General features: G+C 41.9%; 1 protein-coding gene across 4 annotated transcripts in view; it reads left to right on the plus strand.

Annotated features, from left to right (window-relative positions):
• SPPL2A (signal peptide peptidase like 2A) overlaps positions 1–26,207 on the plus strand; it is a 1,262,472-nt gene that overhangs the window by 866,907 nt on the left and 369,358 nt on the right. For all 4 annotated transcript variants that reach the window (XM_044077635.1, XM_044077634.1, XM_044077636.1 and 1 more), the window contains one exon: positions 17,877–17,958. In XM_044077635.1, the coding sequence (XP_043933570.1) occupies positions 17,877–17,958 (82 nt within the window). The remainder of the gene's footprint in view (positions 1–17,876; positions 17,959–26,207) is intronic.

Below are 26,207 nucleotides of genomic sequence, written 5' to 3' on the forward strand. Positions count from 1 at the left end.
CCTGGATGACTGCCTGATTTAAGCAGAGAGCAAGGACATTCTTCTAAAGCATCTGGCATTTGTAAAAAAGTTATTAAGTTGCCTGGGGTACACAGTAAACAAAAAGAAATCAAAACTAGTGCCCTCACAAGAGATGATATTCCTGGGTGCCAGCTTGAACACAACGGCCCAGATGGCTTATCTCACGCCAGACAAGCAAGGACAACTGACTCAATACTTTCAATTGATGGCAACAAAGACCCAACTCCCTGCAAGAAAAATTCTGCAGGCCTTGGTTTACATGGCATCTTGCATACTACTAATTCCATATGCCAGACTGCATACGAGGAAACTACAATGGTACCTAAAGAATGTATGGTCTCAACACTGTCAAAGTTTGGAAACAGTTATACCACTAATTCCTTGCCTTCAACAGGAGTTTCGATGGTGGGCTCAAGCTTATCACCTCAACAAGGGACAGCCTTTTACACAACCCACAGCCAGGTAAACACTGACAACAGATGCATCGGATTATGCCTGGGGAGCACACATGGCAGGCAAATGTATTCAGGGCAAGTGGCCCGCAGAACAAAGGCATCTTCACATCAATCTAAAAGAGATGCTAGCTGTACAAAATGCCCTTATAGCTTTTAAGGACCTGCTGCATCCAGGACAACTATTACTAAAAACAGACAGCACCACAGTTATGTGGTACATAAACAAGCAAGGGGGCACTCACTCCTACCCCCTCTGCAGACAAGCCATGACCTTGTGGAACACGGCTCTAAACTATCAAGTTCATCTGCAAGCACAATTCCTGCCAGGAGAGAAAAACACACTGGCAGACAACTTAAGCAGAAACATCATGGATCCCCACAAATGGGAATTGAATCCACAAATATTCAGAATGATAACACAGAAATGGTGGAGCCTGGACATAGATCTGTTTGCATCCCCAATGAACTGCCAGCTACAGAAATACTGCACAAGGAGTTACCATCCACAAGCATGGAAAGTGGATGCCCTCTCATTCAGCTGGAAAAACCTACAAGTATACGCTTTCCCACCACTACCTCTCCTGCCAAAGGTACTCATAAAAGCCAGGCAAGAAGAGCCAAAGATGATCCTGATTGCACCAGACTGGCCACGCCAGCACTGGTACCCAATCTTAATGAACTTAGCACAAGGACCACCCTGGATTTTGCCTCAAATCCCACATCTGCTGACTCAGCACAACAATCAGATACTACACAGCCAGCTAAAGACCTTAAACCTAGCTGCATGTAAGATTCCTTAGTCAAGCAAGCAATGCCTCTCTCCAAAGCTGTTATGGATGTTATTCTGGAGACCAGAAGGCCTAGTACCAGGAAGGCCTATTCGGATAAATGGAAGAGATTCTGTGCCTGGAACCAGGCTCACAACGTTGACCCTCTTGTCCCAAACATTCCTCAGATACTACAATATTTAACTGAGATGCTGGACAAATGCCTCTCCTTCTCATCCATCAAGATCCACGCCTCTGCCATCTCTGCTCATTACAACACGGATCCACCAATTTTCTCTAATCCTTTGCTAAGACAGTACCTCAGAGGGGCTAAAAACATAAGACCGCCCCGTAGAGCACCTACTCCAACTTGGGACCTCAACTTTGTTTTGGAAAAATTAACTTTACCTCCTTTTGAGCCAGCTAACACAGCAGAATTAAAATATATCTGTTGGAAAACTGCTCTGCTCCTGGCAATAACATCAGCACAGAGAGTTTCAGAATTACAGGCACTAATGGCAGTGGAACCTTTCCTCATTTTCCACCAGAACAGGATGTCTTTAAGAACTAACCCTACGTTTATGCCAAAGGTGGTATACAGTGTGGCTCTAAACCAAACTATTCGCTTGCCAACTTTTTATCCAAAACCACAGAATAAAGGGGAGAGACTACTGCATTCTTCGGACATTCATAGGCAGTTGCGCTTCTACTTGGACAAAACCAAAGCTTTCAGAAAATCTGAGCAACTATTGGTAGCATATGCTGCAGGAGCATAGGGAAAAGCCATTTCAAAACAGACTAGTTCAAAATGGATAGGACATTGTATACATTTCTGCTATGCACACCATGGGAAACCTGTACCTAGCAGCATTAGATTTCACTCCACCAGGGCAACAGCCACGTCAACTGCCTACCTCAGAGGAGTATCTACCAAGGATATTTTGGAAGCAGCAACTTGGAGTTCTGTACATACCTTCACCAAGCATTGCCATCTGCCTCTATACTCTAAATCCAGAGCTGGCTTCGCCACTGCAGTGCTGCAGGGCTTTATAGCCACCCCTAATGCCTTATAGAACCAGCCACCCTACCTCAGCTTTGGGATTCTACCCAAGTGTAATGACTGCAGCAGTGTAACACGAACATAGTACAGTTTTGTACCTACCATAAATGTAGATGTTCGAGTGTATACACTGCTGCAGTCCAGGTTACCCTCCCTCCTTCCCCTCTTGCTTGTTGGTACGTACCTATGTCTTCTACCCTTTACTACCTATGGGGAGTATTTGCTGGTAGCTGAAAGTTGTTGTTTGCTTTTCTTATGTATGTTTTATTAGCAATTTGAATTGCCTACCTGTTTGGGGGCACCTGACATCTGGGGCAAGAAAAACCGAAGAAAATGGCTGCATCTTATATACCCCTGTCACACTGACGTCAGGGAGGAGGCGACAGCAACCGATGCCAGACCAAGACTTTGGAACTCAGGCCAACTGGGGAACCGCCTGTTGGCAGGATAACTCAAGTGTAATGACTGCAGCAGTGTATACACTCAAACATCTGCATTTATGTTAGGTACAAAACTGTACTTTCTCCATCCTGCTTTCATGGGGGGACCTGAACCTTGCCTCTGGAACAAAGGGTGTGAAATTATCCCCAGTCTAAAAACCCTGAACCTAACAAGTTGGATGATATGGTCCTACTTCCTGCTGGAGTTTTTCCAGAGGGCATGGTTCCCATTCTCAAAGAAGCAAAAATGCGAGTACCATGAAGTCGTATATTGCTAAATGGAAATCATTTTCCATCTGGTGTGAAGCTAAGGACATATTATCTCGAAAAGCCTTGTTATCCCAGGCCCTGGATTACCCGTCATGTCCATGTACGAAAAGGTGTGCTGTCTTGCGCTTCAGTCAAGGTATATACTTCTGCTATTTTTACATGTCTGCCCTTATTCCCCAGTTACTTAATCTCACCCTCCACATGAAGTAGTTCCTTAGGGTGTCTGACACCTCAGATCCCCAAGGAAGCATCCTCTATCTACCTGGGACCCTGAACATTGTCTTTGAAAAGCTCACCTTATCTCCCTTTGAACCTGCCTCCTCTACTTCCCTCACAATGCTAACTTGGAAAACCATTGTGCTGCTTGTTTCGACTTCTGCAGGTGCATATCAGAATTATAAGCCCTGATATGCAAGGAGCCTTTTCTTACCTTTAAAATGCAGAGTAACCCATTGGACTAATCCTACCTTTATGCCTACTGCATAAAGGATTAATCTGATGAACATTAATGGGTGCATGTATCACAAAAGTTGTAATTAGACATTTAAAAAAGCTGCCATATATAATAGGTCAGAATAATGGCTATATTATTTATATATATATATATATATATATATATATATATATATATATATATGTGTGTGTGTTATATATATATATATGATATAGATATCATAATGGCTGCACTTTTCATGTTATCTGGAATGTGAATGGTCTCACAGCTATAGACAAAAAGGAAAAATACTTATGTTAAGAAATGCAGCGTGCAGATAGTAGTGTTACAGGAGACATGTTTGGAAAGAACTGAGGATGTGAACTTGATAAAGAAAGGATTTCAGGATGAATTTTGTCCCGAATGTCGGGGACAAAAGAAAAGAGGAGTACTTGTATTAATTGCTAGAGGAGCTACAGTAGTGATAGAAGAGAGGAAATGAAAATAATGGCAGAGTTGTAGTAATAAGGGGCTACTGGCATGTGTTTATATTCTACCTAAAATTGCTATTTTGGATGTTAAAAAAAAATTGGGAGTAATAATCAGTTTTTCAGCAGGAGAATATTACTTATAGGTGGGGACTGGACCTTGATTTGCAACAATGAGGGTGAATCTGGGGGACTAGAAGGGAAATATAACAAAAGTGTGTAGATTTCTAATATTTGGTGTGGAAGACGTAAATTCAGTAGTAGAAAGTCAGAGAGAATTTACATATTATTCTCCAAGGTACAATAACTGAGCTAGTCTTGATAGAAATTATAGTTCAGAGGAACATAACCACATATTTGAGAACTTTGATACACATCCAATAACTGTTTCAGATCAGGCACCAATAAATACTAATACACAAAGCAGTGTAATGAAATAAAGATGAGACACTGGCGCTTCCCCACTTACATGTTAAAGAAAGGAATTTAAGGAATGGGTAGTGAAAATTATCCATGAGTTGTTAGAGAAAATAGAAAGCACTCCAGAAACTATAGCTAATGAATTGGATAAAATGAAATGGAGTTTAAAAATACAGTAGAAATAAAAGACATCTGGTTAAGAAGTGAGAATTATTTAGAGGTGCTGACAAAGGTTGAAGTATTACAAAATAAGAGGAATCTCAACAGAACAAAAGGAGATGCACGTGTTTAGAAAGATTACTGTTAAGCAACTGTTTTTTTTTTCATAACTCCAGAGCGCAAAAACATTTGACACAATGACTCTGGCAACAGAAAGTAGAAAGAGTTGTTGCCAAACTTGGGAAGCCTATAACAAGTCTCATATGCAAAGCCATGGAAAGAGTATTCATGAAAATGATCAGTAATTACACAAGAAACCTCCAGACACTGGGCCCAACCAGATTTGTTTTCATTAATGGCAGGTCATATCTCTTCAACCAGGTGGACTTCTTGAGAAGATCACCAAAGCAGTTGATGAAGGTAGAATGGTTCACACTGCCTAGCTTGGCCTGACCAAAGCATTTGACACATTGCCACACTCGGTCATTGTTAACAAACTCAAGAGATTAGGTATAAACCGCTATGTCACCTGGTGGATAGCCAGCTGGCTCCCAGACAAGACTCAGGAAGTTAGAACTGGGGAGTCCACTTCTACAAAGAGGCCAGTCACAAGTGGAGTCCCTCAGGGATCAGTCTTGGGACAGCTCCTTTTTAGCATTTACTTCTCTGAAGGGTCCCGCCGTGGTGGTGCTGCGGTAGCGTTGTCGCCTCACAGTAAGACGCTGTCCGGTTCGATTCTCAGCTAGAGCGTTTTCTGCGTGGAGACGTGTGAATGGGTGTACCTTCGTTGAAGGTTGTGCGCCAGGGCTGGTAACTCGGCACGTAAAAATCAACTACCAATCATTAGTGGACAGGAGTTCCGCTGTGGCGACCCCTAACCGGGAAAAGCCAAAAGACACAACAACACTTCTCTGAAATCAGGGCCAATGTCAATGGCCTCTGGCTGACTAAATTTGCAGATGATTTCAAATAAGGAGCAGTCATAGAAGCCCACACCGACACAGATGTTCTCCATGAAGGACTGACATGGACAAATAACTGGTGTCAGAGCCATGGACTAGAACGAAATGCCAAGAAACGCATAATAGTATCCTTTTAGTAGCTATCCACCCCTGGTAACTATAATATTGACAACACACCTCTAAGAGTTGACCCAATAGTCAGGGACTTGGAGAGACACACATACAATGTAGTGTTTGATCATCACATGTCTACAGTGTGATATTATAGGATATATAACAATATATGTGATGTGTAATGCTTGTCAGTGTGAACTTAGTAATATAGTTTGATTACTTTTATACAAGTATAAGCTCGTTTGTGTCACAAGTGATAATTCAGAAAAGGCGTTTTTATAAAAAAAAAATCCTACCTTTTATGCTCAAAGTTGTATCAGAAATCTGTCTTAACCAGGCCATCCACCTACCAATCTTCTTACTAATTCCCAAAACAAAAGAGAGATAATCCTGCATTCTTTTGATGTACACAGGTAGCTTAGATTTACCTTCACAAGACTAAATTCCCTAACAGGGCAAGAGCATCTTTGTGTTGTTTGCTTAAGGCAAAAAAAGGAGACGTAGAAAAACAGACCATATCTAAGTGGATAGTCATTTGCATCTTTTTTTGCTACTCCCACTATGGAGAACAGATCTCTAATGTTTTTAGAACTCACTCTACTAGAGGAAAGGCAACAACCACAGCCTTCCTAAAAGGGGCCTTAACTCGGTCCATCTTGGAGGCAGATATCTGGTCCTGTTTTCACCTTTAGTAAGCATTACAACCTTAGTACCTTTTCCAGAGCCAGAGCAAATTTTGCCTCTGCCATTATACAGAGCTTTCTCACTCCAGCACTGTCTTCTTACCCAACTGTCCTTCCTTCATTAGCTTTGTGAATCTTCCAAAAGCTTAGTACTGCAACTGTCACTAAGTTGAATATAGTACAGTTGAGTTAGGTACTTAAAATAACTGCAGAAGTTCAAGTAGATCACTGTTGTAGTACTTTGTCCTTCCTACCTACTCCTTATCTTATTTCCTACCTGGGATTGAGCTGGGTAGTATATCCAGTCACCTCCCCTTACCCACTTCTGTACCTGCTACCTTTAGTTAGGGTGACAGGGCTGATCGTGCTTCTCTTTGGAGCAGATGTAGCTTAACTTCCTAAGGCAAGAATATATACATATGGTGCCGATGGCCCCACTCCTTTATACCCCAGACATTCTTATGTCAGAAAGGGGGGGTGACCACTGGCTGAGGGATTGTGAAATTCTCTGGTATTGCAGCTGACTGTGGGCTTCAGGCAGGAATTCCCAAGGCTCAGTACTCAAGCAGGGATCTGCAGTTGCGGTAAGTACTTAACACAACTGTACTTTTTTCAACCTTGAATGCATACTGGACAAGGTGCTAGTTGATTCTGTTCTGTTGCTACAGTAAAGTTGTTTTATCACCCATTGTAGCTTAATTTTTGTCTCAGTCTTGGTAATGTATAATATCCATGTCATGAAGTAATTGCATTGCTGTAAAAGTAGTGAAATCCCTTCTTTCTAAATATCAAGTATTAGAAAAATATCTGGCCTCTGGAAACTTGTTCACTAAAGTGAGGTTGCTGTACAGTTTTAAGTTTTCTATGACCTTGTCAACTCAAGGATGGAAAAAAGTGTACTTGGCTGATGTACCTAGGCATTCTTTTATCTGATGAGCACTATTCAGTGTTACTTGCAAATATGATAACGTTCTGCAGAAGGTACTCAGTCTGATTTTTGGCAAGTTTTCCAACCTCACCTAAACATATCTTCTGTTTATCATTCCAGTTTTGCTGCTGTGGGCACTGCATCTGAGGAGTCTTGTAGCCTTCTTCAAAAATGTATTTTTCAGCCTTAATTCCCTTTTAGAAGGAAACATCCCACTTCAAATAGAACCCTTTTGAAGTTTTTCTCCTTTGGTATCCCCTGAAAGTAGATCTAATTAACCAGCTGGACTTTTCCAGTTAACAAATTTTAATAAATAAATAAGAACATAGTGAGCAGGAGTGAATCAGTCTGCTCATGCGCAGAGCAGTGTCACACTCACCATCACTCTCTCTGCCTGATGGTTTTACAGTGACAGCACCAAGTTTAAGATAAGTAAAGCAAAAACAAAACCTTGACACTTCTGTAAGCATCAACAGTTTCTGCCCTGTAGAGCTAGTTAGCAGGTAGAAGTACAAAGAGACAAATCTAAGAAAACTTAGAGTGCCTCAGAATAGTTAGGAAGGATGTACAGTGGCTTACAGGGTTGTAGTGTTCAGGTAGAAATCTATACAGCTGATTGTATTAATTAGTGCAAGCACAGATGCATCTAAACAAGGCAGTGTCACTAGATATGGCTAAACAAAGTAATTGCACAGCAAATGACAATGTATACCTAAGTAACCAACATAAGTAGTGTCACAGAAGCTGGGAATGGGGAAACACTGCCAGCCTCTACTATTAAAAAAGGGGGGGGGGCATAGAGTAGTGCGGTGGAGTTCCCCTCTAGCTGCTTTGAAACCTAGAAGTAATAAGTAACGAAAGTAACAGAAGGCATGTGGCAAAAAGAGTCAAGTTTGAATGTGTAAGTAATATAAAACTGAACAGACAGGACTGCCTTAAGTTATAAGATGAAAAATGAGGATAGCACCGGGGGAGGGGACCTCTGTTACATCACACATGCAATATACATTCCACATAAACAGCAGTATCAAACAGTAAAATATGATCAGCTAAAAAAAACCTCCCTGTAAAGCATCTGCAAACTCTATAAAAGCACTTAACTATGAGGTGTACTAATTAAGGAATAGAGTAATTGTTGCACTTAACAGCTATGCAGTTATAGAGTACATACTGATTTGTTCAGTACATTGCTGTAGATATATAGAACTGTTAGCACCTTGGAAAAAAACAGAATAGCTTCATAAAAGGCCATTAAGTCTCATTAGACAACGGGCAAACTGTACATCAACACCTGATTGGAGAATGAGCATTCTCCAGCAGGGTGTTAATGTACAAGTAATGCCCAATGAAAAACGAGTCCGCCACTTCATGGCAGCTTATCAAGCTGCCGTGGAGCTCATACTGAAGAAACGGAGCGGCCGCCATTGTTTTACACTCGCTAAGCAGCAGTTTTGTTGTTTAGCGAGTGTAAAACATTTAAAAAAAAAAAAGAAAAAGGTAAGTATTTGTCTGCGTGTGTGTTTGTGTGCATGTCAGTGAGAGTGAGCCGTTATTTTAAACTTGCTAAGCAGTGCTTTTGCTGTTTAGCAAGTGTAAAATAAAAAGAAAATAGTGTGTCTGAGAGTGTATGCGTGTATGTGAGTAAAAGAAAGAGAGCGATCGAGGTTGTGTGTGATTTTCTGTCTGCAAGTGTGTGAATGGGTGCATGAAAGCAGAAAGACTGTGTGCATGTGTGTCTGCCTGTGAGAGAGAGAAAGAGAGAGCGATGGATGTAGAGAGTGAGAGAGAAAGCGAGAGTGATGTGTGAGTGAATGCATGTATGTAAGCAGAGGGGACTGTCTGTATATGTTATATGTGTGAAAGGAGAAGAGACTGTGCATGTGTGTATTGGAGAGAGAATGGGCTGTATGTTTCGCTTGCTTATTTTTTAAAACCTATATTTGTTTTATATATAGATTTAATGTAAAATGCTTCCTCCAACACCACTGACATATACTACAGCAAGTTTGAAACAGTAGGCGGAGGAACTATTTTACATTAAAAAATATATAAAAAATAATATAGTCCTTAAAAAAAAAAAAATAAACAAGTAAAACACAACAGTTTTACTGTGAGCCCATTGTCTAAGTGCAATAATGCCCTCCAGGGTGTGTGTTAATGTCTAATTAATGCCCTTCCAGGGGTACAGAGGTCCTCTGCCTGTGGCGTCGTGCCTCACAGCACCCCTGGGTGGGCATTAATTACACATTCACACACACACTGTCGTGCATTATTGCTTACATGTATTACCATATAGGGAAATTCTAGCAAATCTCTGTGCTTCTTCATGTGAATGAGGCATACATACCTGGCAGCAAGACAAATACTGTACAACAACAACGTTGTGGGGGGGAACAGCGAGCAGTTAACCTGTGTACACACAAAAATGTCTTCAGTAAACCAAAAAGAACCAGCCCAGAGATCAAAGAGGAACTCCCAGGTAATTAATACACCTCCTTTCTGACTCCCTCTGAGTGGGCATCCATCTGTGCATGTTAAAAGCAGTATCAAACTCGCCTTCTGTCTCTCTCTCTCTCTCTGCATGATGCTTTCACAGTGACAGCACCAGGTTCAAGAACACACAAAAAAGAATAGTTGTGGTGGAAGGACGCTGTGTAGCTGCTTACTGGGGTGTGGTGTACAGTAATCTGTACAGCTAAATATATTAAATATTGCAAACACAGACTAAGCAAAGCAATGTCACTATTTATGTATTTATTTTATTTAACATAAATTAAATATTGTAAACACAGATTAATCTAAGCAAAGCAATGTCACTAAGCATGGCTTAACTAAGTAACAGAGTGACTGCAGTGAACTGAAGCAGACAGTGTATGCCCGAACAGCTATTAATTCTACGCAGCAACACAGAAACTTGGGGGGGCGCACTTGTAGCCTTTAATATAGGGCATACTGTAAAGTCAATTTGGCAACAGAGTGCCATGTTAGCTAGTTTGAAATCTGCACAGTCAAAAATTATGTGCAGCACTGCAGAAGCTGGAGGGGTGATCTTTCATAACCAGTGCTAAAGAAGGGGGCTGTAGAGTAGCTTTTGCAGTGGTGCTCCCCTTTAGCTGCTTTGAAACCTAAACAACCTACCACTCTAAGCAACACCACAGAAGCTGGGGGGTAAAACATTAGTAGCCTTTAATAAAAAGGGGGTTATAGAGTAGCTTTTGCACCAGAGTTCCCTGTTAGCTGGTTTGAAACCTTACAGGGCCACTGTGTGCCTTTCATATGTAAACAAGGGATAGATGTATGTTAACAAGTCAAATGATTATGGTACAACTGCTTTTTGCTGTACATCACGTAAAAACTCTTGACTTTCAATTTAATACTGCTTGTTTTTTGCTTGACAACTTCAAGGTAAGCTTGTCACTGATAGTTTTGTGTGTGTGTGTATATATGTGTGTGTGTGTATATATATATATATATATATATATATATATATATATATATATATGTATATGTATATATATGTGTGTGTGTGTGTGTGTGTGTATGTATATATATATATATATATATATATATATATATATATGCATCATCTTCTTTGCATCTGTGATTTATATACCTGCATTACTGCATCTTTTTACACGTGTGTGTATGGTCCTTCATTTAGGGGATGGCTTGTTGGGGGGGGGGGGGGTTACAGTACTGAACTAACATCTCTGTCAGTGCTGTTGAATGGGCATTGCATTCTGCATAATTGGTTAACGTCTGTTTTCACTGTGCACTTAGGCTTTAAACATGGTTCACAGTATGCCAGCAGCTAATAGTATTATGTATGTGCTTGAGAGCATTAATTTTGTGTTCTGTAAGGTAACCTTGGTACTATTATTGGGTGTATTCACTGTTTCAGTTTGATGTCTTATCTTATTGTAATGGGGTCTTGACTGAAAGGAGTCCTGTTGGTTCAGTCTGACTTGTGAGTAAGCAGGTAAGTAAATGCATATGTTGGAATTTGCAGTCAGTTTTGTTCATGCTTAGTTGCTCATTTACATATGTTTTATGCCCCAAAGCAGGCTTGATGTGTGTTATACTGTCTGTTTTCTAGCTGTGATACTGTGCTAGCTGTGAACTGTGTGTTTATGTCTCCCCCCCCCCCCCCCCCCCGTTTACTAGTCCACAGCTCTATGTACTCTGACTTTGAATCTGACAGAAGCACAACAAATACCCTTTTCTCCATTTTTAAAAAGTATGTTTGTATCTTTGATTGGACAGGAAAACTGTGATGTTATAATTATAATTATTTAAAGACTAGCTGTTGTGGAGTAGTGAAGGAAGTGTATTTTTGTACTAAGATCTGCATTTTTAGAAGCAGTTTGACATGACAGAGTTTAGTGTTCTCCCAGTTACACATAGAAGAGTGTATAATATGTGAGAGGGTACATTCTGCAATGGTCCAAAACTGTCTTGAATAGCTTTCAGCATCTTGTGCCCATTGGCTACCAAGATAAATTCCAGCATCCCCACAACCTTGTAAAGGGCAAAGCTAGCTACTGAAGAAAGCAGTGCTGTAACTTTCTGCAGATGATATAACTACTGAAGAAAGCAGTACTGCAGCTTTCTGCAAATGCCTCTGCACATGATATAAAGATGTTCTAAATGTTTCACTGTTGCAGTCATTACATTATAGTAATCTGCTTGCAGGTTGCCCTCAGTCGGCCTGATTAACAAAGTTTTGGGTCCTGCATCGGTTGCTGTCCCTTCCTCCATGACGTCAGGTTGTCAGAGGTATAAAACATGCAGCCGATGCCATTACATCAGTCTTTCTTGCTGTGCGGTGCCCGAAGCAGAAGCAGTTCGCAAGTGCCGGTCGGCCGACTCCTGAAATTTTCGTTTTCGAGTTTCAGAACCGAAGTCTTCAACTAAAACTAAGTATCCCGTTGGGGAAACTTTTTCTTGCTCCTTACCAATGTCAGTAAAAGTTAATAATTGCATTACTTGTGGAAAGCAAATACCTCATAAAGATTTTCATTCGTACTGTATTCCTTGCCTAGGCCCTGACTGCGACGTACCTTGCTGTCAGTTTTGTGCTTTATTTAATCAGTGCACTATCTGTCGTCTGTATACTTTTGCCTCTAAATATTTCGGTTCTCGGTTTAATGTCATTGGTTAGCCACTTGACTACCGGGATTCCAAAAAAACGCAAAGATAAAGACAGAGACAGGCCACCGAGGTCCAAAACTGCTGACCATGCTTCACCTAAGCCAGTCGCCAGTTCGCCGGTACTCAGTGAGGCACTTTTGCAGCCCCTGATACCTGCTACTTCTGATTTGCAGGCCTCTGCTGAGACCAATTTGGAGTCTGGTATGCTGCGAGATGCTTCAACTATGGAACCCGCAGATGTCTCTATCTTGGATGGGTCCGGAACCGCTGTGCAGGCACCGGCTTCTGAGGGTGTATTCAGGCCTATGGACTTGCATATTAAATCTACTCCTCCTTCATTACTTAGGCCTAAATCTCGATCCATGTCTAAAGAGCTGACACCCAAGCCACATGCTCAGGCCTCTATGCCTAAAAAACAAATGATAAGAATGTCTGAAGATCTAATAACTCTAATCAGGGGTAGCCACCCCCCCCCCCCAAGAGCCCTAGGACTGAGGTTGATTATGAATCTTCTGATCCGGATTCTGTTTTTTCTGACTCTTCTGATGACTTGGATTTGTCCTTACCTACTTATGAGGATTCTGATGCAGAGGACTCTATTCCCTCTGCTTCCCCTCCTGAGGATTTTTCTTTTGGGGAAACCTTACATTCTCTAAGGGAGCATTTCCACTGGGAAAGCCAGGATTACTCTGATTCAAAAAGAGGCTTAGAGATTTCCTTCTCCTACCTCAGCATAGGCCTTTAGCTATTCCTCCTGTACTGGACATTGTTGATGATGCTTTCTCGGAATCTAGTTTGGCCCCTGATTCCCTGCCTCCTGCTCCCAGAAAACCTGACAGATACTACAGGGTCCCTGAGTCCCACAAGTTCCTTTTCAAAAATCCTATTGCAGATCCAGAGACTATTTCACAGGGGCCCAAGGGCATTAAGGCTTCTATTGCTAAAAATCCTACCTCTTCTGATAGAGACTCCAGGGCGCTGGATAGATGGGGTAAGAAGGTTTACACTTCTGCAACCTTGGCCATTAGGGCTTTAAACTGCCGGTTTCATATGTTAAAATATCAGCAACATGTTATTGGACTGCTTAAACAGAAAATTATGTTAATTCCTGACTCTGTGGAAAATAAAGAATTACAAGATTTAATGCATTCTGCCGAACAAGTTGGAAAACATACTTTGCAATGTGGTTTTGATTCATTAGAGGCCTCTTGTAGGGCTGCTGTTACTGGGCCTGTGCTCAGAAGGCATGCTTGGCTTAAGGAGCAATCTTCGCCTGATTATGTTAAAGCTAAATTGTTGGATGCTCCTTTAAATCAGGACCACCTGTTTGGCAACAAGGCTGAGGAAGTTCTTAAAAAGATGGAAGATAAAGCTAAATCTATGCAAACTGTTAAAGATTTTTTACAGTAGGCATTGGCCCTCTAAAAACTGGTCCTTTCCAGCCCCTTCCAGGTCTTCTCAATTCAAACCCAGACACAGCAAAAACCCCAGGTTTCAGTCCCAGGGAACTTACAGAACTAAGCAGTGGGGGGGCCTCCACTTCCAAGTCTGGGAATAATAAGACTCCCCCCATGGTAAACTGTCTCAGTGACTTCCTTTTAAAATTTCCAAGCACTTATCATCTGACTGCCCCTTTGGGGGGAAGATTGTTCTTCATACAAAGAATTAGGAACTCATTACCCAGGACAAATGGGTTTTAAATATAGTGTCCCAGGGATACAGATTTCACTTCCACAAGTTGCCAACACCAAGTGGATGGCCGGACCTACCCCCAAATCAGTGGGCAGAGGCACAAAAACAAGTACTTTCTCTCTTAAGCATGGGGGCTATTCAGCTGGTACCAGAAGAGGAAAAGGGACAAGGTTTCTATTCGAGACTTTTCCTGGTACCCAGGAAAGACAATTCATGGCATCCTATCCTGGACCTGTCTACTCTAAACACATTTTTGGAGATTCCAAAATTCCAGATGCTGACTCCTCACCAATTACTTCCTATGCTAGGCAAAGATGCCTTGTTGGCAACACTAGATTTAAAAGAAGCATACCTGCACATCCCAATCAGGGAATCTTGCAGAAGATACCTACGCTTCAAAGCAGGCTACATGTACTATCAGTTCTCTGCACTGCTCTTTGGCTTATCTACTGCGCCCAGGGTATTCACAAAGTGCCTAGCTCCAGTTATTGCATTTTGCAGACAAAGAAATATTCAAATATACGCATACCTGGACGATTGTCTAATTTAGGCAGAAAGCCAGGACATACTTTTGAATCATCTGGCCTTTGTAAAAAGGGTTCTAACTTGTCTGGGGTACACCATAAACGAAAAGAAATCACAACTGGTACCCTGTCAACAAATTATATTCTTGGGAGCAAGCTTAAATACAACTTCCCAGATGGCTTACCTCACTCCAAAAAAGCACATTCATTTGACAACTTACTTCAAACAAGTGGCCACAAAAACCCTGCTACCTGCTATCTGCAAGACAAATACTGCAAGCCTTGAGGTTCATGGCCTCCTGCATTCTTCTAATTCCATATACAAGACTGCGTATGAGGAAACTACAGTGGTATCTAAAAAGCCTATGGTGTCAACATTCTCAAAACCTAGAAACAATGATTCCTATCATACCTTGCCTATGCCTAGAGTTCCTTTGGTGGACAGAGGCCTGCCACAAAAACAAGGGACTACCTTTCACACCAGCCCCTGCCGTCCAAACCCTAACAACAGATGCATCAGACTATGCATGGGGGGGGCTCACCTGGCAGGGAAGTGCATTCAGGGCAAATGGAACCTAAGTCAAATGCAACTGCATATAAATCAAAAAGAAATGTTAGCTGTACAGAATGCTCTGACAGTCTTCAAGGACCACATTCGTCCAGGACAACTAATGGTAAAGATGGACAACACCGCTATTATGTGGTACATAAACAAGCAGGGGGTACACATTCTTACCCCCTCTGCAGACTAGTCATGGCATTGTGGAACACAGCCTTGAGCTACCAAGTGCACCTACAAGCTCAATTCCTGCCAGGAAAATTAAATACACTGGCAGATGGACTAAGCAGAAACCTCATGGACCCACACGAGTGTAAACTGGAACCAAGGATTTTCAACATGTTAACAAGCAAATGTGGGAGCCCAGACATAGACCTGTTTGCCTCTCCCCAGAACTACCAATTGGACAAATGTTGCACAAAAACTCCCCACAAACAAGCCTGGAAAGTGGATGCTCTGTCCTTCAGCTGGAAAAACCTATCAGTCTATGCCTTCCCCCCTCTGCCTGTGCTCTCCAAAGTACTACTAAAAGTCAAACAGGACAAACCAAGGATGATTTTGATTGCTCCAGACTGGCCGCGCCAACATTGGTACCCCTTCCTGCGCAGTGTGTCGTGGTTATCTCCATGGCACCTGCCTCAGACTCCTTCCCTGCTGTTTCAGCAGGAGAACCAGATTCTGCACCCTCAGCTACCAACACTAAACCTTGCAGCCTGGCTAATTACTTAATCTCTCCTTTGCCATCCCTCAGCAAACCTGTGATGGATATCATTTTAGAGGCATGGAGGCCTAGTACTAGAAAATCTTATGCTGAAAAATGGAAAAGATTCTGTGCCTGGAACCAATCTCAAGGGATGAGCACAGCAGCACCCAGTTTACCTCAGATTTTACAATACTTAACTGAGATGCTTCACAAGGGCTTGTCTTTTTCCTGCATTAAAATCCATGCCTCAGCCATTTCAGCTCATTATAACACAGAACATCCCCTCTTCTCTCATCCACTGCTCAAGCAGTTCCTCAGAGGGGCCAAAAATTTGAGACCACCCAGGAGAGCTCCAACCCCAGCCTGGGACCTTAACTTTGTCTTGGAGAAACTCACTCTACCTCCTTTCAAGCCAGCTGCTACTGCAGACTTAAAATTTCTTTCTTGGAAAACAGCTTTCCTTTTAGCAATCACTTCAGCTAGAAGGGTATCTGAATTACAGGCCCTTATGGCAGTAGAGCCTTTCATCATCTTTCATGCAGACAGGGTGTCACTCAGAACCAATCCATCCTTCATGCCTAAGGTGGTATCCAGTGTGGCACTTGATCAGTCCATTCATTTGCCAACCTTCTTTCCCAATCCACACAATAAAGGGGAACGGATACTGCATTCCTTAGATGTGCACAGACAACTTAGATTCTACTTGGGCAGGACTAAGCCTCAAACGAAATCTGAACAACTGTTGGTAGCATTTGCTGCAGGGGCAGAGGGGAAGGCTATTTCAAAGCAAACCATTTCTAAATTGTTAAGCCATTGCATTCATTTCTGCTATAAGCACCATGGAAACCCTATCCCCCAGGGGATCAGACCTCACTCCACTGGGGCTGCATCTACCTCTACAGCCTTTCACAAAGGTGTCCCTACCATTGACATCCTAGTAGCTGCTATCTGGAGTTCTGTACATACTTTCACCAAGCATTACCATTTGCCAATTTTCTCTAAATCCAGAGCTGGCTTTGCCACTGCAGACTTGCAGGGCCTTATAGCTGGCCCTAATGCTATCTAAACTCCTCCTCCCAACCATAGCTTTGGGAATCTACCCAAATGTAATGACTGCAACAGTGAAACACGAAGAACATAGTACAGTTGTGTACACTTACCATAAATGTAGATGTTCGAGTTTATTTACTGTTGCAGTCCTGGTTACCCTCCCTCCAGCCCCCTAGCTTCTTTTGGCTATACTTCTACTTTCCTTTACTATGCTTAAAAGCCTTTTTGGTGTATTTGCTTTTTTGTTGGAGGTATATTTTTGTGCTTTTATGTTTAATTGCTTCCCATTAGGGGGGCACCTGACATCTGGGGCAAGAAAAACTGATGTAATGGCGTCGGCTGCATGTTTTATACCCCTGACGACCTGATGTCATGGAAGAAGGGACAGCAACCGACGCAGGACCAAAGACTTTGTTAATCAGGCCGACTGAGGGCAACCTGCAAGCAGATTACCCAAATGTAATGACTGCAACAGTGAATACACTCGAACATCTACATTTATGGTAAGTGTGCACAACTGTACTTTACACCTGCAAAGGCAAGGAGGTGCTGAATAAATGGAAAGGCAACCCACTTGATACATACATGTGTTGCATTTGCACAAATGGTATTTGGTGGAGCCTCTTCATGCTTTATGGTGAGCTTAACTTTACTGTGTGATCAATGTAGAGGCAGTTTTGCAGCAAGTGTTGTGTCCAATAGGTATGAAAGTGCAAGGTATTAAGCTCTGCTGTAGAGTAAGTCATACCAAGTTCCTTTTCTCTTTGGGTGTGCCTGTCATAATTCACTCCATTTAGATTTTCCAAGTGTTTGTATTTTTACCCTTCTTTTTCCAGGGTATTTTCAATCAGGATTTACCTGAATTGTTGATCATAGACTTGTTTGTTAAAAAAAAAAAAGAGAGAGAGACAGATACACCTATGTAATTGCTTTATTTTCGTATGTTGAAATCCAGTGCTGAGTAACTAATAATCGATGCTTTATGTTCTTTTTACAGGTGGGTGTGGATTTTGCAGAATATATTAGGAATTGCTTTCTGCATAAACTTTATCAAAACACTAAAAATGCCCAACTTTAAGGTAGGTACTGTGAATACATTTTTAAGAAAAGTTTCACATCTGACATTTCAACAATTGAATTAGAACCGCAGAACCTTTAGTAATAAATTATTATTATTTTTTTTTTAATTATACTGACAGTACAGTCTTAAGTAAATCAGATGGAGGACATGATGGCAGCCTTGTCCTAGATATATTTCCATATTGCTCCAACTTTGTTACCGTGTCTGTCATTTCTTGGACTGTAAAAGTATGATTGTGTTTTTTTTTTTTGTTCTAATGGTTTTCATTTTTGGATAAACATTTCTTGGGACTAAGTTTTAAGCTGTGTGTTTTGCACCAGTCATTTGTTTCTTTGTCCTTCCTGTTAGATGTTAGTATCTTGGGGAGATTCTGTCACTGCTCCTTATTTGCAATGATCTGCAAACTTGGTCACTGAGAGGCCCTTGACACTGGCCTTAACTTCTGAGTAGATGCCAAAATGAGGGGGACCCAGCAGAAAGCCCTGATGGACTCTGCTAGTGACCAACCTCTTTGTGAAGATGGTCTCCTCTATTGTAACTTCCTGGGTCTTATCTGAGAAACCAGCTGGCTGTTCAGAGCATAACATACAGGGTTATGCCTGTATCTGTTAGGTTTGCTTACAGTGTGTCCCAGTGGTGTATTGTATCAAATTCCTTAGCCAGCTCAAGGTAAGGCAGTATGCATTGTTTTACCATCATTCATTTCCTTGCTGACCTTCTCAAAGAAGTCTACCAGGCTGAGTAGGCATAATCTGCCCATGACAAAATCAAATTGGGTTGGATCCAGTATTTTTAAGTTTTTTATGTCCTTATTAATCATTTCCATGATAATTATTTTCATGGCTTTGCATAGGAGACCAGTCAGACTTATGGGTGTGTAGTTCCCAGGGTGTGTTGATGGCCTGCCCTTGTGCAGAGGGATGACAGTTGCAGTTCTCCATTTGTATGGCACAAAGCCTATGTAGAAGATATGGTTAAACGTCGTCTCCAGTGGTTTGATAGGTCATGTTTCAGGCTATTTAGGAGGCGTTCTGGAATATTATTGGGTCGTTAGAGAGAGCATTTAGGACCTGCTCCTTAGTGATAGTTTGGGGTGGTTGTTTGGTATTTCCTGGGGGGATGCTGGGGGAGACGGGATAAAATTGTAGTTGAATTTGTTATCCAGCAGATTTGCTGCATCTTTCATATCTGTGGATTCATTTACAGTCAGTTCTGCACGCTGCAGTGTGCTGCTTTTTTTCATAGCTAAAGAAAACCATGTGTTCATCCTTTGACGGGGAAGCTATCATAACCTCAAATGTGGCTTTAGTAGACTTAATTTGTCCTCTTAGTTGTGTGTTTTATCATGCTGAGTGCACTTCCTAATCTGGGCTTTGATTTTTTTCATTTGTTGTACATGCTGTTTATGTTTGGATTCCACCAGAGTATTGCTTTTTGAGTTAGTTTTGGCCTTATGTCTAGTAGGCACAGCTGTCACTGTGCATTTAATGACATGATTGTATGATTTCTGCGAACAATTCTGCATAGGCAGCTGTGCTGTCTGAGTTTGAGGAGGCTTGAAATTTTGGCATGTTATAACTTAGTCATAGGAAGTTTGCATTTAATAGCTCCTCAATGTTATGGAGTTAGCCAGGGTTATATAACTGATTTTATTACTACCTTACCAGAGAGGACACTGCAGTGGGGAAGGGGGAGTACAGCATTCTCCCATGTTTGTGAGTATGTGGACTCTCTGGTCCAAGGTGTTTGTGTTTACAAAGTCAAGGGATCTCTGGACCTGTAGGTTTGAGGTTGTATAATTATACCAGTTGATAATGGGGTAGTTGAAGTTGCCCATGTATATGGCATTGGGTTGAACGTTAAGGGCCTTTAGTAAGTCCAAGTATGAGTTATGTTTTTTATTGGGTCATCAAGGGTGACTTGTAGGTTGCAAGGATATGATATGTGACACTGCCTGTGGAAATCTGGACATGGAGAAGCTCAAGCACATTGATTAGGCTTGAGGTGAGTTTATCAATTGAGACACCTCCACCTTTGGTCCCTGTTTGTACAGTAGCTGGGCTGAATGTGTGAAAGGCATTATAGCTCTGCACTGCTGGGGTTCTGTCTATGGGTTTAAACCATGTCTCAGTAACTGCACAGATGTCCACATTCTCCTGGGTGAGGTGGGCCTGGAGGGACTGGAGTTTTTTGTTTAGGTTTCTGGCATTGAGCAGTAACACCTTTAGAGTCCCTTGCGTTGGTTTTGTTAAGTCGGAAGGGTTGTCAGTTTGGCATTACCAAGATTCTATGGGGTTCTACCCAAATGTAATGACTGCAACAGTGAAACACGAAGAACATAGTACATTTGTGTACATTTGTGTACACTTACCATAAATGTAGATGTTCGAGTATATTCACTGTGGCAGTCCAGCTTACCCTCCCGCCATCCCCCTGTCATTCTGAAGTTTATCTTTTCTTTACGATCTTCTACAACCTATCTGGTGTATTTGCTTGTAGATGAAGGTAAAGTTTATACTGACGCATGCATTTATATATTTATATAATATTGCTACCTTTTTGGGGGCACCTGACATCGGGGGCAAGAAAAACTAAAGAAAATGGCGTCGGCTGCAAGTTTTATACCCCTGACGACCTGACGTCATGGAAGAGAAGATAGCAACCGACGCAGGACTCAAGACTTTGGAATTCAGGGCGACTGAGGGCAACCTGCCAGCAGATTACCCAAATGTAATGACTGCAACAGTGAATACACTCGAACATCTACATTTATGGTAAGTGTAAACAACTGTACTTGGTCAGTGAACATGAGAATTCCTACACAGACTCAGGATGCTAATATCTACCAAGCTGGTGACAGAGAAATTGAAAAAGTGCTCATCAATGGTGTCAGGACTTCAAGTGAATTTGAAAGAGGTGGTAGAACAAGCTAATTTGGGCACTGTGATGGTAGAAACTACAACTAGGCTATGTATGACTGAATTCATGCAGCAGTGCTCTTCAGCATGCACATAAGTTGCTGTTTGCACAACTGAGTACTGGATGAAGTTACAGGTGATATTTTATAGGGAACATTTAATTTCTAAGTGCCTGCTTCTGTACAAGGGACTGCTGAACATCACCGAGCAACAAACAGTAGAAGAAGTAGAACTTATAGACTCAGAGAAAAGTGACTAACCAACTAAAAAGCCATCTGGCCCAGAAAACAGTCTCACTTTAAGCCTTCCTGTGTTTCCCAGCTCAAACAGACCAGTCTACCTTTCAACTGCCACTAGAATTGCAGTCCCAGTCTTCTTAATGTAAAACATGCACTTTAGTTAGCCAAAAGTGAAAATGTACCAGAACCAAATGAAACAACAAACTATAACACGTGATTATAATGTGATATAAAGTGTGTATAATTATAAGGTGATTCTAAAGCAAACAATCCAGCAATGAGAAACACACACTTTAAAGTGATTTCAAAGCATACTAGCAACAGATAAACCAAGGAAATGCAAGTACATTTTACAGTGATGAAATGTAGAAAAATGCAATAAAATAAACTGAAAATACAACAGCAGTCTTCAGAAAGCAGCTTATGTCAATGCAGTATTCAGTTTAGAATGCTCATATTAGCATGGATGGCACCAGATGCATCACTCAAGACGATGATTAGTGCCAATTTAGATATCATTCTTAGGCAGGCAATACCTGTTGTATTAAACGGATATGTATCGGTCACAAAGCCTGTATCTTTTTATTAGTTTTTGTTTGTACAGGTATGATGATGTCAGCTGTCACTGGTCCATATTCTCAAAATATTGCTCACAATCTCAGGTGATTCAAATGAGGCTGTTGGCCTGTTGCATCTAAAACTGTAAATGGTATCCCTTAAAGAATTATTGCCATCTGGCTTAGAAGATTCTAAATGATCAGCTATAGCAGGCACATCTTTTTCAATATTTTTCCCCATATATGTGTGTGTGTGTGTGTGTGTGTCAGTGTGTGTGTGTGTCAGTGTGTGTGTGTCAGTGTGTGTGTGTGTCAGTGTGTGTGTGTGTGTGTGTGTGTGTCAGTGTGTGTGTGTGTGTGTGTGTGTGTGTGTGCGCATCCCCGTTTGTACACACGTCTAGGTATATCTGTAGTTCTTTATTAACAACTAAAATTGTGTGAAACCCACTTTGGGATTCTCGGATATGTTAGGAACATGGATACAGTCCTCATGTCAGGTGCAACATTCTCTAGATTGTTTTATCTTAAACACTAACATCAGTTTTGATGGTTATTTTAATACAAGTATTTTGTGTGTGTGTGTCTATGTATTTTATGTATAACACACACGTGTAAACAGGTAAGTTGTTAATGAGCTGCTTCCTGTGTTCTAGGGTTTGATTCCTTCAACTTCTGTTTGCCTACTGTGAGCAAATCAGTTATCTAGACTGTATTCCTGGGCTGAGTCTGAAAATGTCCTTGTGGATGTTGGTTATCAAATAGATGTGTGTGTGTGTATATATATCTATATATCTATATATATATATATATATATATATATATCTACACACACACATATAAAACATCTATATCCTTCCTTAGTTCACTGTTGCAGTATCTGTTGGGTTATCTGACCAGAGTACCAAAGCCAAAACACCATGCATATGATTGTGTGTCCAACGTAACCTATGCTTATGGGTGTAACGGTACATAAGCAGGCATATGAGCACAAGATCCTCAGACTGTCTCGCCGCCAGTCCAACCACAGGTCTCACTCTCATCCTTCTGTCCACATGGTCGTTTGTGTTACCTCTGCCTTCACATACTCGAATAAATTCTCCATCAAGGAACCTTCCTTTTTTCTTTAACATTGGTGTTTAATTTTGTTAGATGTCAGCTAAGAGAGGGACATGTGATTCTGGTAGGCAGATTCTTTATAAGGAACTCCCAATACTTGTTTTGTCTTTGTGTGGAACATAACTATAAGATTTGTCAGTCAACTTTTCCTCATTGAACACTTGTTTAGAAACCTAGCACTTGAAGTGCCTCACCCAATCCTAAATGATAGAACCCTATGCATCCCACGTTCTGCTCGTACCCAAACAGAATTTCAAAAGGCCTAGGCCTGAACAACTGTCTGCCCATTCAGACTCTGTTATACCCATTGAGGTGTTGCAGGAAGCCACAGTACATCAGGTTATTTCTCTGGTTACCAAAACTGCAATCCCACTGGAAGTTGGTATGACATCTGATTCTTGCATGTCCAGTATGAATGATCATACTGAAATGGTTGAGAGGGGAGAACCAAGGCTAATTATTTTCAGAGAGGACCAAACATCATACCTCGAATCCTAGTTGGGGAAGAGGTATCTGGATTCTTGGCTGAGGTCCACCAGGGTTCAGATTCACCACGATGTTCATCGTGCATACAGCTGCAGTAATCACAGATGGGTTTTCAGCCGTCAGGCGGTCCCTCGGTCGGCCGAATTCCAAAGTCTTGGTCCGGCGTCGGTTGTCGTCGCTTACTCTTCTGACGTCAGTGAGGCCAGAGTATATAAGACACAGCTGACGCCATGTTCTTCAGTCTTTTGCCACGGTGCCGAAGCAGAAGCAGTTCGCAAGTGCCAGTCGGCCAGCTCCTGAATTACGAAAAAATTGGAACCGAAGTCGTCTTTAAAGCTAAGTACCCCGTTGGGGAACCTTTTCTTGCCTCAGACCGATGTCAGAAAAAGTTAATAATTGTATTTCTTGTGGGAAGCAAATACCGCATAAGGATTTCCATTCCCTCTGCATACCTTGTTTGGGCCCAGACCACGACGTCTCGGGCTGTCGCTTTTGCACTACCTTCAATAAACGCACTATTAAGCGTCGGGCGGAGTTCGCCCAACACTACTTTGGTAAAGCTTTTGATTATAAGATGTAGTCGGACACTCCGACTACCGTTTTGTCCAAAAAAACGCAAGGAAAAGGACCGACACCATGCCGAAACAGGCTACACGTGGTCCGGTTCTCAGCGAGACGCCTTTGCAGTCCCTGACTACCGACGACACTCCTTTGGCGGTGTCTTCTGTACCCGAGACCGCTGGGTCCTCGGCCCTTTCCCAGACTACTACCGAAGCCCCTGCTAATGTCGAGCCTACAAATGTGGACAGGTCCACCTCCACCCATGGTGTATTTAGGCCCTCATCTTCTTTTTCAATTAAGGCCTTTACTAAATCCAAAGCAGCCAGGCATCCCACGAGGCCTGTTGCACAGGGCCCATCTTCAGGACCCATGCCTAAAAAACAGATGCTAAAAATGGCTGAGGATTTATTTACTCTTATCAGAGGTTCTCAACCCCCTCCTCACAAGAGACCCAGAGTGGAGGAAGATTCTCCCTCTTCTGATCAGGGATCCATTTTATCAGAACATTCTGATGCAGAGGAACACTCTTACTCTCCTTTTGAGGATTCGGATGCAGAACAGTCCATCCCCTCGGTATCCCCTCCTGAGGATTTTTCCTTTGGGGAAACCTTGCACACCTTGAGGGAACACTTCCATTGGGAAGGCCAAGACTTTTCAGATTACAAGAAAAGACTTAGGGAATTTCTTTGGTTACCTCAACACAGACCTCTGGCTATACCCCCTGTTTTGGACATACTGGATGACATGAGAAAAAGAAATAGGTTCATAGGTTGGTACTAGGCTATCGGCCCAAGGGGCCTATACAAGCCTAGCCATAACAATTCCCTGGATATTTCTTCCCGCAATATTTACTTATTTTTAAATGAAAGATAAAGAATATTTCTCATTTTCATATGTCTCAAGAAAACGAAGGGATGAAATATCTGCAGGGCCCATACAATGCTTTATCTCTCGAGCCTCCTTCCTTTCTTTCTGCTTCTTTCTTTGTACCCTTTCTCAGAGGAGACAGCATTAATCTTCTGTGGAAGAAGAACAATCTGATTTAGATGAACACACCTTAGCTTATTCCTCTTAGGTTCGTTTTCCAGTCCAGATGGTTTCTGATGATGAAAGATACATTATTTCCTGACTCTCCTGTTGAGGAAATTTCCTTTGGGGAAATCACAACAAAAATGATATGTTTTGTATGGGAATCTAGGCAAGTTTCTGATGTGCAGAAGAGGGTACAGCCTGTTAGAGGTAAGAGCTCCTACACCTACACCTGTCTCCAGTTTTGGAGGGCTTTCTATATGCGTTTGCATCCACTTCTGCCTCTCCTGATTTCCGGGCACCTAAGAGGCCAGAAAATCTTAAATTTCTCTTTAAAAACCCTTTGGCAGATGCTTCTATGTTTTCTTTCTCCACTGATGAGCCTTACAAACTTTTAACAACTGCTAATATTTTACCTGCACACAGAGAATAATAGTGCCATGGACAGATATGGAAAGAAGCTTTGTACTTCTGACACTTTGGCCTTTAGAGCATTGAACTAGCAGACCCAAATGACAAGATGTTCTTCATTCCACATTGCTGCAGTCCTAACTATTGGGTAGTCCGCTGTCCAGTCGGCCCGAGTACCAAAGTATATGGCTGACGTCGGTCACGGCGCATTAGACTGCCAGTAATGCCAGGGTACAGGGTACTATGCGCGCATGATCGACGTAGTCTTTTGCTTTTTTTTGGCCGCGTGCAGAAGCAGTTTTTGCGAGTGCAGGTTGGCGCTCTTTGAAATTCTGAGAAGTCAGAGTTCAAGACCGGCAAAGTTGGCTAAGTACTTGGCTAGGGGAATATTTTTATTTTTCTTGAGTTTTTAACGGATGTCAGAAAAAGTGAATAACTGTATTTTGTGGTGTACTTATACCATAGGAATTACCATACTTTGTGTATACCTACCTTGTTTGTTTAGGCCTGAGTTGTTTGTGTGCAGCCGCTCTTGTGCTAGCTTTATTTAACAAATTAAAGAGTTAGATTAAGAAGTGCTTAGTTAGTGTTTGGAAGCGCTGTACGGATAAAAGCCGCACCACGGTGCGCGCCCGCCAAAAAAAAAAAGCCAAGGACAAAGCAGAAAAGTTTAGAAGGAACAACCAGTCCCGGCCGGGTTTTTAAGAACGGAGAGTCGCCCCCAGTGGTTCTTGAGTTCTTTTTCGTTTTCGGAGTCTCAGGAGAAACTTTACTGTTACAGGATGTGTCCTAGGCCAGGCTGGCTGAGCTGCTCCCTCTCCTAAGTGCTGTTCCTCCTCTTCTCTTCCTTTCTAAGGTTTCTAACCTCTCTTTCTGGCTTCTTTAAGGGGCAGGGCTACTTTAGCTTCAGTGGGGGCTTCAGAAGCAGTT

The sequence above is a fragment of the Protopterus annectens genome, chromosome 7.part0 (assembly GCF_019279795.1).
Source record: "Protopterus annectens isolate FY-2018-M chromosome 7.part0, PAN1.0, whole genome shotgun sequence".
Lineage (NCBI taxonomy): Eukaryota > Metazoa > Chordata > Ceratodontiformes > Protopteridae > Protopterus > Protopterus annectens.